At 40.3% G+C, this 14,529-nt stretch overlaps 1 protein-coding gene and 3 non-coding genes across 4 annotated transcripts in view; all 4 read right to left on the reverse strand.

The window, feature by feature from the left end:
• Nucleotides 1-4,139, reverse strand: part of TRIM55 (tripartite motif containing 55) — a 28,184-nt gene extending 24,045 nt beyond the window's left edge. Inside the window, exons 1-2 of the mRNA XM_078071764.1 lie at nucleotides 3,972-4,139; nucleotides 3,249-3,421 (exon numbers count right to left, since the gene is read on the reverse strand). Of these exons, the coding sequence (XP_077927890.1) occupies nucleotides 3,249-3,421; nucleotides 3,972-4,139 (341 nt within the window). The remainder of the gene's footprint in view (nucleotides 1-3,248; nucleotides 3,422-3,971) is intronic.
• A 9,461-nt stretch (nucleotides 4,140-13,600) lies between these two features.
• On the reverse strand, nucleotides 13,601-13,673 carry TRNAA-AGC (transfer RNA alanine (anticodon AGC)). The gene has a single exon. It is a non-coding gene; the product is annotated as a tRNA-Ala (tRNA).
• A 133-nt stretch (nucleotides 13,674-13,806) lies between these two features.
• TRNAY-GUA (transfer RNA tyrosine (anticodon GUA)) lies at nucleotides 13,807-13,896 on the reverse strand. Its single transcript is given in 2 exon segments — nucleotides 13,807-13,842; nucleotides 13,860-13,896. It is a non-coding gene; the product is annotated as a tRNA-Tyr (tRNA).
• Nucleotides 13,897-14,433: 537 nt separating this feature from the next.
• On the reverse strand, nucleotides 14,434-14,526 carry TRNAY-GUA (transfer RNA tyrosine (anticodon GUA)). The gene is made up of 2 exons: nucleotides 14,490-14,526; nucleotides 14,434-14,469 (listed from the first exon to the last, which is right to left on the reverse strand). It is a non-coding gene; the product is annotated as a tRNA-Tyr (tRNA).
• Nucleotides 14,527-14,529: the final 3 nt, after the last annotated feature.

Raw genomic sequence — 14,529 nt, forward strand, 5'->3', positions numbered from 1 at the left:
GCTTCTCCATGTGGCAGCTGTGTGGCCTCAGGCAAGTTACTTAACCTGTTTCAGGCTCCGCTTTTATTCATATCTGAAAACTGGCCCGAGGGTCTTCTAATTAAATATGACAGAATGAACCTATGCCTTTTTTATTTGTGTTTCCTGTGGAAATCCCACTAAAATGAGAGTGAGGAAATCGTAAGAATCACATTCTAGTATAAATCAATAAGGACAAAAAATGAGCAAGATGACAGCAGATGAGCGATGTCGACCAAATGTTGGAAATTGAGAACATCTGGATGAAAGGAAGTACCCGGCTTGAGTTGCATCTTATTCTGCTAAGTGCCTGAAGGGGAGAAGCCTGCAAGGAGCAAGCTGACCTGAGCTGTGGAACCCAGGAAAGGCTCTGGAACTTCGGAAGCCAGGTATTCTGAAGGCAGGAGTGTGTGGGAGGCTGCAAAGTGGAGTGATTTCTGCATATTTTGGGAGACTACTTGAGGATGTGCTCCACAAAAACAGTAGAATAAACCAGCAAAGAGAAAGACATAGGCTCTAGGAAACAAAGATTCAACCCAGGGAAGAGTACAAGTAACGTAGGCGAAGCCCTCGGGGCACCTGGGTGGCTCAGTCCTTAAGTGTCTGCCTTCGGCTCAGGTCATGATCCTGGGGTCCTGGGATTGAGCCCCGCATCGGCTCCCTGCTCGGCGGGAAGCCTGCTTCTCCCTCTCCCACTCCCCTTGCTTGTGTTCGCTCTCTCGCTGTGTCTCTCTCTTCAAATAAATAAATAAAATCTTAAAAAAAAAAAAAAGTAGGCGAAGCCCAGCCACGTGAGGACACTGACCTGATCGTCTGCAGTGAAAAGTAGATAATGTCTAAATTGGAAAATCAAGAAATGGGAGTAGAGTCGTAGTATACAGATGTCACTGGGTGATAACAGAAAAACAGCTAAAACAATGAAAAGTGGTTGCCCCTGGGGAGTGAGACTTAGGGGTGGAGAGAGAGTGGGGTGAGAGTGGAGCCCTCCTTAGAGGTCTCGTACTATTTGACTGTTTAAATTATGTATATGAGTTAGCTTCAGTGAAATATTCAGAAATTTTAACAAGATAATAATAATAATCACAATCTCACAGGATTGTTGTGAGAATTAGAGAATCATACACGATTCATGTGTGAAGCACCCTGAATAGTGGTTGACATGTACTCAGCACATATTAGTTTTACTTATTATAAAGTTAATTATTATAACTTTCATGATTAATATTAGCGAAATAAATTCCTGTTTTGGTCACCTCCCCAAACTGTGGCTAGTTCAGCACCATGCAGAAGTCTAGGTAAGAAGGCCGGGTGTCGTCGAGATCTACAATCTCTAGTCTTCCTGTGGGAGGTCAGAGTTGACCAGCCCCTCTCCTTTATGTCCCCACCCCAATGACGGTGAGCCAGAGATGGATTCATCTCACTCTGTATATCCAAGGTTATTCTAAAGTTGCCTAATGGACTCAGGCTTCTGGGCTGGCAAGGCTGCCGGCCTCCAGAGAACACCTGGGTTTATGCCCAAACAGAAACACCTGGATCCTCTTTGCAACTTGTGGTTTTGCCACCCAGTAAAAATGTCCCAAAGGCAGGTCTCAAGTTCAAGAAATAACAGCATAAGAAGAACTTGATAATCAGAAAAATACCGCTAGTGCACGCAGTTATGAGCTTCATGGTTGGAAGTTTTGTTCATTACTTTTACACAGTTTGCTCACCTGGGCACTTTTTTGGCAAATGCACATGTAGACTTTATGGTTAAAGTAAAGATGTATCTTGTGGTTTTGCTAATGCTACAAGTTTTAGTATCTCTTCTTCTCTGCATTTCATAGCATTATTGCTATTATTCCCCATATTTCAGGCTCTCACTGTAGCAAGTAGCAGAATGAAATTATTGCGATAAATAGAACACGTAAGAAGGTTTGTGGTGTTGCTTTGTCAGCGGGCACTTACAAAGTAACCATTCTATGCAAGACACTCTACTAGGCACTGAATCACTTGTTATATAAACACCCTTAATGATTGTCTGGGTGATTAATTGACTGGTTATTTTTTTAAGAGACAGTGTGTGCATTTGCATTTTAAAGTAACGTAATACAATCAGATCAATCAATGAAGCAACAACGGCAACCATAGCACTTTCCTTCTTCTCCAGAGACTGGAAACAAGGGAAATAGCTGACTCTGTGTCTCTGCAATATGTCACTGGCAATTACTCTTCTTCCCCAATTCCATCTAGATTCTGGCACTATCTAATTTAGTTTGAATCTTAAGCAGAAACTAATAGGCATAATGATTAAAATAATTATATGTTAGATTTATAGAACAGCTTTCCTTCCAAGAGTGCAAGGCTCTTAGAGCCCTGCAGATGTTCCATAAATACGTGTCTCCTAATAAGAATCACAATGAGTTCATTTCCAGATGGTCTCAATATTGCTATCAAGCTTTGTGGACCGGACTGACCTGTGTACAATTGAAAAAGGGCTCTTCACACCATGCCTTCTAGGAATGAACTCCTACAGTGTTGTCTCTAGGAAAGGAACTCTATAACCAATGTGATTCGATGAGGAAGAAGACTTTTTTTCTTTTTTTAATGAATAGATGTATATACTGAGTATCAGTCAATCAACAGGTGAATGCTAAGAGTGTGAGACAAATACAATCTAGAGATTAGAGAAACATAACCTGAATGCCATCTCCCCCTGCCCCATGTCTCTAAACTTTAACTTGCTAAAGGAAGGACTGTGCATTGCTTTGCAACCTCCCAGAGTCCATACCATGACTAACTATGTTAGAGAACTTTGTTTTTATTATGATCATCTAGACAATTTTCAGGTGAGACTGTCTAGACTAGGAACTGGACTATTTTGGAAAATGCCATTTCTATTAGTTTTCCTTAAAGTTTTGTACTATAGGTTTTCTGCTATGTAGAATCTGGAGCTACAAAGGACCTGTGAAGTGCAGAGATGTCTAAAACATACGTAATACAAGGCTTAGAGGGATGGGCCGCATTATACCTCTTTCAGTATTACTGAATGAATTACTTCATTCTTAAATTGATACAAAGGCTTGGGCACCAGCTGCCTTCTCCTTCCATGAGCAATTCTCACATTGGGAAGGACTCCCTTGGAAAAACAATGTCTGTAATGGGCAAACAAGCGTTTGGTGTATTGATCCATTAGAACAAACAAATAGACAAAAACAAGCTTCAAATGGGTTTGACACAGGGAAGAAACATACCTGGTGGACTCCTGCTTGTAGATGTCAATGATATTTTCCACCAGCAGGTTCCTCTGAAGGCCGTATATCCCATGTCTGTCCAGAACCACTTCGTGTCTACAGGATGGACAGCGAAATCGGCCCCCTGAGGCCACGGTGGTACCTCCTCTTGTGGGCAAATACGGGTTAGAGGCCTGTTCTTGCCAAGCAAGAAAAGAGGAATTGAGTAATGCCACAGGTAGCTTTTCTGAGACTTCTTTTCACTCTGTTACTACAAACAACATCAACTTCTACTTTAAGCTGGCCATAAGATAATCCCTTAGGGCCTTCTCAGCAAGTGGTCCCAAAATACAGGGCCAGCACTTATCCACAGTCAACGGCTGTGTACCATGTTCAGCATGAGGCACTTTTCCATCCAATGTTTTCGTAACCAAAAGTTCCAGCCAGAAACTCCAACATTAATGTCTTGGGCAGCAATTCATTTACAATTTGGAAGCAGATTCAATGTTTTGAGGTTTTTGGTTTTTTTTAATATGATTCTTAGTATTTAAGTAAAACTAGATTTGGGAGTAAGGAGGAGGCAGACAGCAAAGCACAGAGCAAATCATTAAAAAAAAATGTTTTTCTTAAAATGAATGCAGCCTTAAAAGGTTTTCTAAAAGAATTTACTTAAAAGTTAAGCACTTGATTCTGAGAAAAGCGACTCCCTTTTTTTTTTACCCCCTAAATTCCAAACAAACCTACCTGGAAAATATCACTGGCACATTTCCTACACAGGTTATGCTGACAGGGGAGAATAACCACAGGCTTTGTGAACATCTCTAAGCAGATAGGACAGATGAGTTGCTTCTCCAAGTTATCCATGGTCTGCTGCTCTTTGGAAAAGGACTTATAATTCAAAGATGCGCTCATCTCCTGGCCGTCCCTGTGTGCACTGCCAGGGAAAGGGTGCTCCGAATGGTTTCTGCAAGTGTCTTCTGGAAATAATTCCAAAGATTGGGTGATCAAGTGTCCTTTATGGTTTTTTCGGTGGAAGACATTGTTTCAGGCCCAGGTTCAGAGGAGGTGCCCGAGCTGTTTTTAGCACTTGGGGGGGGGGGGGTGTCACGTGACAGTCGGCTGACTTGTCCATATAAGCCAGTGACAGGAGGATGGATTCTGACAGGTGACAGAGACCAGGAGCCAACATTCCTGCCCCAGGGAGTGAAGAGAGTGGGTGGGAAGAAGGATTACAAACCCCATTTAGACAGGGTTGTGAGGAGAGGGAGGTTGAAGCGGACAGTTGTCAACAACAAATGCAAATGTGCATGCCTAGTCACTGAGCCAAGCCCTCTGTGAGCACTCAGTAAGAACGTGGTGATGGGTTGCTCCAGGACTGGGGAGAATGCAGCCCAAGAGTCTAACTGTATAACGAATGCCATTTCTGTCTTGAGAGTTTAGGAAGCGAGTCACCAAGAGTAGCATGATCTTACTGTCTTAACTGAAAACATAAAAACATGTCTTGAAAACCATGCTCCAGGCTTTACGAAGGCAATCATCTAAAAAGACTTGCTTAATGTTAATTTTTTCATCTTTGCAAGAGTTGTGTTCTGGGAAAAATTCCAATTTAAAAACTGATTTCAATCCTTTTCACCATAAAAGTGTCTATGAAAAAAAATCCAAACACCAGTCGATGATCCCATTTTTTAAAAAAAGTTGTGAATAAAATTCTAGTAAGTTCTTTTTTCTTCCACATTGTTCTCCTTCCTCCCTAACACCCTCTTTCATCCTGTATGCCTACAAACCCCTCCTTACACACACCAAAAACACAAAGAAAACTTGGCAATCTTTTAAAATTTAAATTTAATTTGCAGCAATAATCAATACTGAGGTAGTAACTGGCATGTGGGGTAGTAGACCCATTATTTCATTTTTCCATAAAGCAGGGAACAGATATCAGTGCTATTGCCAACTGAAGTGAAAATGGAGTCCTGCTTCCATACCTGGGTTTTCTCTGGTCTGAAATCCGTACTACACCTCCTTGCATTTGCCTCCTCCTCCAAGCTGATTTTTTAAATGATAGTATCCCTGGTCATTTCTGATATTCTTGGTCTGCTCTTGAGTCATAAATAGCAATCTTGATGTTTGCCAGGAATTTGTGAAAGAACTGTTTCATCAATATATGGTTATTTAAAAATTAAAAATTGGATCAAAAATGAAAAAGAGCTACATATCTGTTTATATGTGATGAGTTTGCAGGTTAACTTCTCCTTGATTTAAAAATATTCAAACAGTGACCACATTTTGTCAATATATCGCCATATGCACTTAATCACAAGTAAAGAGTAGGCCAGTGTGACTGGTTATTTATGGTCTTATTGCTGTGTGCACTGAAAGCTTATTGAGACTCTAAGAAGCTCTATTAGCTAATAATAAGTTACATGTATTCATAAACATTTCAGGCATCTTAGGAGAATTTTGTGATTCCTTTCAATATCTATTTAGCAACTCCAGTAAAGAAGGGATCGGTGACATTTTTTTTTTTACTGATTTAATTCAGCTCACCTAGCCTAGGCAGTTAACTGTATTTATCATTACATGGGCTATGGAGGTCTGAACGCAATATGTGAGTTATTTTCTAGAGAAGATAAAGTTTCTACAGTAAAAGACTCTTCAACCTAAGGAAAAGCACTTAAACTAATAATGTACAATATAGCCAAGACTATCCTTATTAGAGGAATTTATTCTTTCAAAAAATATTCACTGAGTGTTTATCATGTGTCCCCATTGTGCTCAGCTCTGCGGATGGAAAGACAAACAAGACACAGGTTATTGTCCTCAGGGAGCTCAGTCTAACAGTGGAAATAAGACAGTCATATATAGAAACATAGTACAAAACAAAATGTGATAAAGAGCTACAAGATTTCAGAGTTGGATTCATCAGGAGGGCTTCATGGGTGGGTTGATCCACTGAGAACTTAGATGAATGGATGTATAGTCAGATGGGGCATAGTTGGGGCTTTCCAAGGGAAGGCACAGAAGCAAAGACAACAAGGCACAGGAGTGCAGGGAATGCTCAGAGCGTATGGTGCTTTGGGTCGGAGTGCAGAGCATGCTGCTGGCACATTGCTAGGCCACAAATACTGGGCTAAAGAGTTTTTAACACTTAATAAATTAGGCAACATGTTGGAAGTTGTTGAAGGTTTCTCACAGAAACATTTCCATGAGAGCTGTGCATTAATTAGATTAGTCTCACAGTGCTGGTTGGGATAAATTAGGGTGAAGGTGACCTAGGTAAAGACCAGATGGAAGGTTGTTGCCAATAGCCTAGGTGAGAGGTCATGATGCCCTGCACTGGGCGAGGCAGTGGGGAAGGAAAGGAGGAAAGGGACTCTGAGGCTATGAAATTAGGATCCACAGGGGTGACTCAGATGGTCTGAGTCTGAGCAACCACCAATGATGCAGTGAAGGTGCACAGTGAGTCAGGAGACAATCCTTTTTTTTTTTTTTTTTTAAATTATGTTATGTTAGTCACCATATATTACTTCATTGGTTTTTGATGTAGTGTTCCATGATTCATTGTTTGCGTATAACACCCAGTACTCCATGCAGAACGTGCTCTCTTCAATACCCATCACCAGGCTAACCCATCCCCCCACCTCCCTCCCCTCTAAAACCCTCAGTTTGTTTCTCAGAGTTCATAGTCTCTCATGGTTCATCTCCCCCTCCGATTCCCCCCCCTTCATTTTTCCCTTCCTACTGTCTTCTTTTTTTAACATACAATATATTATTATTTCAGAGGTACAGGTCTCTGATTCAACAGTCTTACACAATTCACAGTGCTCACCACAGCACATACCCTCCCCACTGTCCATCACCCAGCCACCCCATCCCTCCCACCCCCCACCACTCCAGCAACCCTCAGTTTGTTTCCTGAGATTAAGAGTCTCTTATGGTTTGTCTCCCTCTCTGGTTTCATCTCGTTTCATTTTTTCCTCCCTTTCCCTATGGTCCTCTGTCTTGTTTCTCAAATTCCTCATATCAGTGAGATCATATGATACTTGTCTTTCTCTGATTAACTTATTTCACTTAGCATGATACCCTCTAGTTCCATCCACGTCATTGCAAATGGCAAGATTTCATTTTTTGATGGCTGCATAATATTCCATTTATAAATATATACCACATTTTCTTTATCCATTCATCTGTTGATGGACATCTTCCCTTCCCAAACCCCCACTCACCACAACTAGGATGGGGGTTGAAACCAACTGGGGCAATTATACACAGGGAGTTGATTTGTCGGAAGCCCCAATTGCCACTCATTCCCAAGTCCTACCAAACTAGGGCAGGGTTATGTTTATACAGTTGAGAAGCTGAAGCAAAACCACCACTGCTCTCACCTCCTGGAGGACCAGCAGTTTCCCAAACCCCCAGATAAGTCAGAGGAAGCAAGATGGATCTGTAAGAACCTGACTACATGCCTAACAGCAGACTCAGTATTAAGGCATGATAACAGAGAGAGAAGACTTTTGACCTCTTTCGACCTCTAGCTACCAGGCCAAATGGACCCAGACTTCAGGAGACAGAGCACAGGAATGAAATGAAATGTGGATTTTGGTGTGTTTGTCTTGGGAAGGAAGAAAAGAGGGTTCTAAAATCTGTTACTTTTAGTACTATGGTTGACCCTTGAACAATAACTTATATGTGGATTTTTTTACAGTACAGTACTGTAAGTGTACTTTCTCTTCCTTATAATCTTCTTAATAACATTTTCTTTTCTCTCACTTACTTTATCCTAAGAATATAGTATATAATTCATATAACATAAAAATATATGTTAATTGACTGTTTATGTTATCAGTAAGGCTTCTGGTCGACAGTAGGATATTAGTAGTTAAATTTGGGGGGAGTCAAAAATTATATGAAGATTTTCAACTGCACAGGGGGTCAGCACCCTTACCTCCAGGTTGTTCAAGGGTCGACTGTGTACTGCCACAACAAACATAAAAAATATGTGCAGAGTACTAATCACTTCTTATAATAACTCTCTTTAATAGGTATTATAATTTCCATTGAGCCAACTGTGTAGCTCAGCAAAGTAGTTGCCTTGTCATTTGGCTGCTAGTTGTGAAGCAGATTCAGAGACACATCTTTTGACTACAGAGCCCATGACCTCACCCACTAAGCTGTACCACACCCATGCTCTACAGCACACTTAGAATTTGCAGCAATGATGTAAATGTTCTCTATCTGTACTATGTAACTTCTAGCCTCAGGTGGCTATTGAGTACTTGAGATGTGTATAATGCAACTTGGGATCTGAGTATTAAATTTTATGTAATAACAGCCATACGTGGCTAGTGGTTACCATACCGGACAACCAGCTCTAGAATATGTGATATAAAAAAATCTTGGAAGAAAATTGGAGTGTATTTAAAAGATTCTCCAGAAGGAACAGGGTCCCCTTCTTTTAGTGGATTTTATACTTCCTGGTCAGAGTGATGTGAACTTCTAACCCCAGAATAGTTACAAGAGCATCAACTCTTCGTCCTAACTTGCAAAACAAGGGAGACCATTCTGGGAGTAGGAGGCATTAGAAGAGTCCCAGGGAATCAGTGTCAGGAGTGCTAACTTTCCTGAGGATTCCAGAATGTTCTTAGCATTTCATTTACCCATGTTCTCTTTGTCTCTTTAGCATAGGTAATTGCAAATACAGGTACTTGAAAATAATCAACGCTTAGCTCAAGAAGCTAGTCATTCATCAGATAGAGCAGCGGACTTATGGTCAAATGGAAGGTGGAGCTAAAAAGAAGTAAAAAATTGATGCAGTTTGAAGCAAAGCAGTGAGGCAGAGAGAGTGCAGTCCTGCTGGAAGGAAGAGAAAACAAAAGGCATTAGAATGCTGATCTTGCTTCTGGCTCAATATCTAAGGTAGAGAGGAAGGAGAATTCTTCCTTTTTGTACCCACTGGAAGTGAGAAAGTTGGTGGATGACTAGGTCATTAAAACAGGGAAAGAACGGCAGATCCTGTGGATGTGGAGGCAGAGAATTAGGGACTCTTTAAGAAGGAAGTTTAGTTAGCCTGGAACACTAGGGCATGAGTGAACCAGGACTTTCAGGTCAACTCCAGCCCCAGTTACATCTCTTGAAAAATCACTTTAATTCCATGCCAAACAAAGACCAGTGCTTAATACTGTGCTGACCAGATCCTCTTAAACTAAGACAGTGAGGTTATTAATTCTTTCCTGCAATATCCATTGATCCATCCATCCATCCGTCTTTCTCTCTCTCCCTCCCTCCCTCCATTACTGAGAACACTAATACATGACCACTGGGGAGAAAGCAGCACTTCATTCAGGACTTAGATGAGCTGGTGTTCCAAGAGCCAGGCTCTGTTGATCAGTCCCGCTATATATAACCCATCTGACCACAGGAGACATATGTACAGTATGTACAGTCCCTAATTCTCTTTCATTTCTTTTGGTATCCTGGGGCTCAGGGTGTGATTTAGAAAAGCATTTTTCTAACCAACTTTACAAGTTACTTGAAAAAAATATAACCCAGAACTCTTTCCAGTAGAAGGATTCTTGCAATCTTTTTACACCAAGAACTCAATTCATGATATCTATACAATACTTAACTTTTTTTTTTCTGCCTACATTGTCAGTCTCTTCAATTTAGCTGTCTATCTGGCAACAGGCAGCTTGTGTATGTGATTTAAAATTTTTTTAATGAAAAGAAACATTTTACAAAATCTAAAATCAAAGAGAAATGAATTAACTTGAAAAGTACTTTCCAAATCTAACACTAAGGCATTTCTTTCATTAGATAGCTTACAAACTTCTGGCTATAAGCTTTTCTTCTTGATAATTACTCCTCCAAATCTGTTGTTTGTACATTTTAATTCATCATAAATATCTCTGAGGATATGTTAGAAATTAACATATTTTACTTTTCTCTGAACATTTCCTAGCATAATTCACATGCCAGAAATGAATAGTGACAGTCCCAACAAGTAGCAAATGCTTTAGCCTAAGGCCTTCCCAATGGTCGCGTCTGAACTCCAGGCCCTTCTTGACTCCACCCTCAACACCCACAACCCGCCTCACCATCCCTCCACCTCAGCCTTCTGATTGATTTTTCTGAATTCACTCTTGCTTTCTGCAATCTGTTTCTCATATGTCACTCCCTATTTAAATCCCACTAATGGTCCAATTACCCATGGGATAAAAACATTAATCCTCACTGTGGTCTCTAAGGCCTGACATGATCTGGCTCCTACCTACCTCTTTGACCTAACTGTCCAATTGAAATAAGATGTGGTTGACAAATATGAGACATATATATAATTTTAAATTTCTAGTAGCCACATTAAAAAACAGAAACAAATGATATTGATGTTATTAATATATTTCATTTAACACCCCCAAAATATAAACTATTATTTCAACATGTAATCAATATTTTAAAAAATGAGATATCTGTGAATATAATTTTACTTCCTCCTTTCCAATCAGGAGGTCTTTTACTTCATTTTTCTTGCCTTACTGTCCTGGAGGTCTTTTACTTCATTTTTCTTGCCTTACTGTCCTGGCTAAAAACCTCAGAATGGACATCCTTGCTTTGTTCCTGATCTTGAGAGAAAAGCTTCATACTATTAAGTATAATATTAAATATGTGTTTTTCATGAAAAGCCCTTTATCAGGTTGAAGAAGTTCTCTTCCCTTCCAAGTTTGCTGATAGTTTTCAAAATCAGGAATGATGTTGAATTTCGTCATATGCTTTTTCTGTATCTACTGAAATGATCATGTCATTACTCTTCTTTAGCTATGATGAGTTATGTTGATTTTTGAATGTTGAACCAGTCTTGTATTCTTGGAATAAATTCCATTTGGTCATGATGTATTTTCCTTTTTATGAATTGTTGGATTTAATTGGCTAAAATTTTGTTTAAATTTTTTGCATCTATTTTCATGAAGGATACTGGCCTATAGTTTTCTTTTTTCATAATGTCTTTGTGTGGCTTTGGGATCAGGATAATGTTGGCTTTATAGATTAAGTTGGACAGCTTTCCCTCTTCTTCAATTTTCTGAAACTCTGCCTATACTTGGTATTATTTCTTCCTTAATTATTTGGTAGAATTCACCACAGAAGCCATCTGGGCCTGGTGTTTTCTTTTTGAGAAAAATATATGAGTTAATACATGTAAAGTAACTAGAACTGTGGTTGGCTTATAGGAGGTGCTGTTAGCTGTTATTTTTAAAAAATGCATCTTATATTTTCAGTTAAAACTTATAAATGTTTATGACAGAAATTAGAAAATATTTTAGAGTTTTAAAGAAGAAAAAATCACAGTAATGTTACTATCTAAAGATCACTATTAATATTTTAATGTATTCTTCAGTCTTTTCTACAGATGTTTGTTTATATTGCTATTGTTTATATTGGCCTGTACCCAATTTATTAAATTAGCATTAGATGAACATTTCCCATGTCAATAGTTCTTAATAAGTATAATTTCAAAGGTTATATATACTCCCTTAAATGGTTATACCATAATTTATTTAACTATCATTTTGTATTTTTAGGATTGTTCTACTTTCCCTCCACAGTAGATCCAAGCATCTCTTTCCTGCACTTCCATATATACTTGTATAAACACACATGCAAACCCTCAGAATATTCCCCCCAGGCCTTCCCTTTATGGTACTGATCACATACACTGATAACAGTTAATGTTTATAGTGTGTTTACTATGTACCAGGCACTGTAATAAGGGCTTTACATGTTACATCTCAATTAAAAGTAGGTACCATTTTATCACTCCTATTTAACAAACAAGGAAACTGAAGCACCAAGATGTCGAGCAACTTGCCCAATATCACCCAGCTAGGGAATGTGAAAGCCAAGAAAGGCCATTGGATTTCACAGCCCACATGACTAACTACTGTGCAACAGTGCCTCTCAGCTTGTACCTTTAGACTTTTGATATGAATTCCATTCCACACCTGAGTTGCTAATCCTGAGATGTTGTTTGAGTTCTTGCCCAACTCCCATGCCCTGACCATGTGCTCTCCACCCGAATTTTGGGAGCATTCCTTCCACTTATTATACATTTCTTGCTCTTATTGTCATTTATAATTTTACTGCTAGCTCCACCAGTCAGCCAGTTAGAGCATTCATAATCTCAACTGGAAACTGGGCCATATCATCTGATAAAAGGATTCCTTTTCCTACTTTGTAAATTTGTTTTCATGAAAATAATATGTTTTAAACGAATCACTATACACTCAATTTAAAGACTTTATTGAAAAGAGTAAAATGAGATAAAAATGGAGACTGCCCTAGAAAAGGAAAGATATACCAATAAAATGCAGCGGGTTGTACACACTGGTAACAAAAAAATGTGCAGGTTGCCTAGAACACTAAAAGGAACAGGAGATAAAAGAATTGTCATTTATTAATTGTAATCATCAAAAAAGGTAATATTTCTGCCTTTGTCTTTGTCTTTGAAAATGTATGTTTTGTGTTGAGAACTGCAGTATGGTTTCAACAGCTTTTTAATGGCTATATTCTAGTAAATTAGGGTAGGAAGAATTTATTACCAGAAAAGCCTTTGTGTGTGTTCTGCTCAATTTCTGAATCTTTCAGTGACAGTGTATTTGTTTTGTTTTTGTCTTGTCTTTAACGAAATAGACTATGCTCAATAAACAGATCTCTCTTTTTTTTTTTTTTTTTCCATTTAATTCCTTTCGAGTGCTGGTCCCAATTCTCCACAGTTACTTCCCAGGAGGAAAATGGCATTAGAACCCTCCTTCAGGAGCAAGCCTCTGGGTTTAAGGCCCCTGTCCACTTCCTCGCTGCTCTTCCTGTACCCCTTGCTTTATCCCATCCTAGTAGATCTGCCCACAGCTGGGCACCCCACTGAACTCAGATGACATGAAGCGGAATAGTTCTTGCTTCCTCGGCTCAACATAAGTTTAAGGTAGCCAGCGTCCCTTTCCAAGTTCTGTGTTTTTTTGTGTTGTTTTGTTTTTCTGTCCGTTCCCCCTAAATATGGGCAGTTTAGTATCGGATGGGTCTCTGGAAGTGCAGCTATCAATCACGAATCACAAAGAGAGTGCAGATGTAACTGTAATCCGTAGCCATTTTTGGACAGAAAAAGAACCAATTTCGTGAACTTCCCAACGTAAATGGGTCTAAGACTTTTAAGTTGTGAGAATAAACTCTGTCAGCACCCATATCCCTTGTCTGGGAAGTTTTAGGGAGGGGTAACCTCAAGCTCAAGCTCGTCCCATCTCTCGCTTGCCCGATGGCTGATTTCAAGTTCTACCTCGAGTTGAATGAGAATCGAAAGAAAAACTACCACAAGGGAAGAGGAAAAAAAAAGCTGGAGGATGCGGGCATCGATCCCGCTACCTCTCGCATGCTAAGCGAGCGCTCTACCATTTGAGCTAATCCCCCACCACTGGCCACAGCCGCTTATCTCTTCCTCTAGAGAGAGGTCAGAACATTTAGAAACGGAAACTATTTTTTTGATCATGTTCTTGATCTTGCCTTACAGTTAAGCCCAAAGTAACAAAATTAACAACTCCTCTCCTTCGAGCCGGAATCGAACCAGCGACCTAAGGATGGCCACGGGCACAGCGCCTACAGTCCTCCGCTCTACCAGCTGAGCTATCGAAGGGAGTGGGGTAGCAAGCTCTCAACTTTCCTTCATAATTTTTACTATCTAAGCTTTGTGTGCTTTGTCCCGCGTTTCTCTAGTGACTCCCAGGTTTGTTGACCATAAGCTATCCTTCTAGCGAAACCCCCGTCTCCTCACGGCAGCTGGAACGAGCGCCCGCGTTGCCCACCAGCCACGGAGCTCTGAGGAAAAGGGCAGGCGGCTGGCTCGGGACTTTTCTCTGTGTGCTCAGGGGACTCGCGAAACGCCGAAGACGATTTGGAGACAAGCAGAAGGCCGTGACCCGGCCGCCGCCCCGCCGAGCGCAGACTCACTTCGGCGTTTGTTACTAGGACCGCACGTTGGGGGGATTCACAAAAGATTTCACACGGGGGATACTGCCGTAGGCCAAAACTGGGGCGAAAGTGCAAGCACTTCCAATTGCTCAATTGCTCGTTGGAATATTATGTGTATTCGGGAAGGGGCCCGTGGAACGGGCCGTAAATCATACAAAGTTGGTATTAAAAAAGAAGAAAAAAAAAAAAAAAGCACACTGTCTCCTTCGAGCCGGAATCGAACCAGCGACCTAAGGATGTCTCTTGCCAGGAAGTCAGCTACAGTCCTCCGCTCTACCAGCTGAGCTATCGAAGGGAC

The sequence above is a fragment of the Halichoerus grypus genome, chromosome 5 (assembly GCF_964656455.1).
Source record: "Halichoerus grypus chromosome 5, mHalGry1.hap1.1, whole genome shotgun sequence".
NCBI lineage: Eukaryota > Metazoa > Chordata > Mammalia > Carnivora > Phocidae > Halichoerus > Halichoerus grypus.